We start from the raw sequence: 2123 nt of genomic DNA, 5'->3' as shown, positions 1-2123 counted from the left end.
GAGTTAGACAGTGAGAGAAAGAGACAAAGAGAAAGGTCTTCCTTCCATTGGTTCACCCCCAAAATGGCCGCTACAGCTGGCGCTGCACCGATCCGAAGCCAGGAGCCAGGTGCTTCCTCCTGGTCTCCCATGCAGGTGCAGGGCCCAAGAACTTGGGCCATCCTCCACTGTACTCCCGGGCCACAGCAGAGAGCTGGCCTGGAAGAGGAGCAACTGGGACAGAATCCAGTGCCCCGACTGGGACTAGAACCCAGGGTGCTGGCGCCGTAGGTGGAGGCTTAGCCAAGTGAGCAGCGGCGCCTGCCAAGATTGCTAATTTTTAATGCTGCATGAGTACATATTGGCTAAATGTGGCTTCCTCCACAAACAGCTACACAGGTGTTACAAGCATGTTTGTTGTATTGCAGGCCTACACCACCCAGCAGAGAGCACACTTCAGCTGAATCCATGGCCAGGACAAATAATGTGACTGAATTGATTCTCACTGGCCTTTTCCAGGATCCAGACGTGCAGAGAGTATGCTTTCTGTTGTTTCTTCCTGTGTACCTGGCCACGGTGGTGGGCAACGGCCTCATTGTTGTATTGGTCAGTGTCAGTAAGAGTCTGCGTTCCCCCATGTACTTCTTCCTCGGCTTCCTGTCCTTGGTGGAGATCAGCTACTCCTCAACAACTGTCCCTAAATTCCTCATTGACTTACTCGCCAAGATCAAAACCGTCTCCCTGCAGGGCTGTCTGGCCCAGATATTCTTCTTCCACTTCTTCGGAGTTGCTGAGATCCTTTTACTTGTGGTGATGGCCTATGACCGCTACGTGGCCATCTGCAAGCCTCTTCGTTACATGAACATCATGAGCCGCCAACTGTGTCATGTTCTGGTGGCTGGTTCCTGGCTGGGGGGCTTCATTCACTCCATAATTCAGATTCTTATTACCATTCAGTTGCCCTTCTGTGGCCCCAATGTGATTGACCACTACTTCTGTGACCTCCAGCCATTATTCAAACTTGCCTGTGCCGACACCTTTGTGGAGGGGGTTATTGTATTGGCCAACAGTGGGTTAATTGCTCTGTGCTCCTTCCTCATCTTGTTGTCTTCCTATGCTGTCATCCTGTTCAACTTGAGGAAGCATTCTGCAGAGGGCAGGCGCAAAGCCCTCTCCACCTGTGCCTCTCACATCACCGTGGTTGTCCTGTTCTTTGGACCTGCCATCTTCCTCTACATGCGGCCCTCCTCCTCCTTCACTGAGGACAAACTGGTGGCTGTGTTCTACACGGTCATCACCCCCATGCTGAACCCCATCATCTATACACTCAGAAATGCAGAGGTCAAAATTGCCGTGAGGAGGTTGTGTGGCAAAACGGAGCACGCAGGGATGGAGTGAAAGGAGAGCTCAGCATGTGGGACATGATTTTTTTTTTAAAAAGATTTATTTATTTATTTATTTATTTGGTAGGCAGAGTTACAGAGGCAGAGGCAGAGAGAAAGGTGGAGGGGGCGGGGGGAGTGTCTTCCATCTGCTGCTTCACTCCCCAAATGGCCCCAAACAGCTGGAGCTCGGCTGATCCAAACCCAGGAGCCAGAAGCTTCTTCTGGGTCTCCCACTTGGGTGCAGGGGCCCAAGCACTTGGGCCAACTTCTATTGCTTTCTCAGGGCATAGCAGAGAGCTGGATTGGAAGAGGAGCAGCTAAGACTTGAACCAGTGCCCATATAGGATGCCGGCAATGCAGGTGGCAGCATTACTTATTATGCCACAGCACTGGCCCCTGGAACATGATTTTAAAAAACTGTTTTGTTGTTCTCTGTTCTTTTTTTTTTTTTTTTTTTTGACAGGCAGAGTTAGACAGTGAGAGAGAGAGACAGAGAGAAAGGTCTTCCTTTGCCGTTGGTTCACCCCTCAAGTGGATGCTACAGCCAGCGCGTTGCGCCGATCCGAATCCAGGAGCCAGGTACTTCCTTCTGGTCTCCCATGGGGTACAGGGCCCAAGTACTTGGGCCATCCTCCACTGCACTCCCGGGCCACAGCAGAGAGCTGGACTGGAAGAGGAGCAACTGGGACAGAATCCAGTGCCCCAACCGGGACTAGAACCTAGGGTGCAGGCGCCGCAGGCAGAGGATTAGCGTAGTGA

The 2123-nt window shown here is 52.0% G+C and overlaps 1 protein-coding gene across 1 annotated transcript; it reads left to right on the top strand.

The window, feature by feature from the left end:
• The first annotated feature begins 447 nt into the window (after window positions 1-447).
• LOC100348289 (olfactory receptor 4B1) lies at window positions 448-1377 on the top strand. Its single transcript, XM_002708869.1, has one exon. It carries the CDS (start codon window positions 448-450, stop codon window positions 1375-1377), a length of 930 nt encoding a protein of 309 aa, XP_002708915.1.
• Window positions 1378-2123: the final 746 nt, after the last annotated feature.

The sequence above is a fragment of the Oryctolagus cuniculus genome, chromosome 1 (genome assembly GCF_964237555.1).
Source record: "Oryctolagus cuniculus chromosome 1, mOryCun1.1, whole genome shotgun sequence".
NCBI classification, from domain to species: Eukaryota; Metazoa; Chordata; class Mammalia; order Lagomorpha; family Leporidae; genus Oryctolagus; species Oryctolagus cuniculus.
Note: the sequence above shows the minus strand (reverse complement) of the source record. Positions and strands in the feature narration are given on the sequence as shown.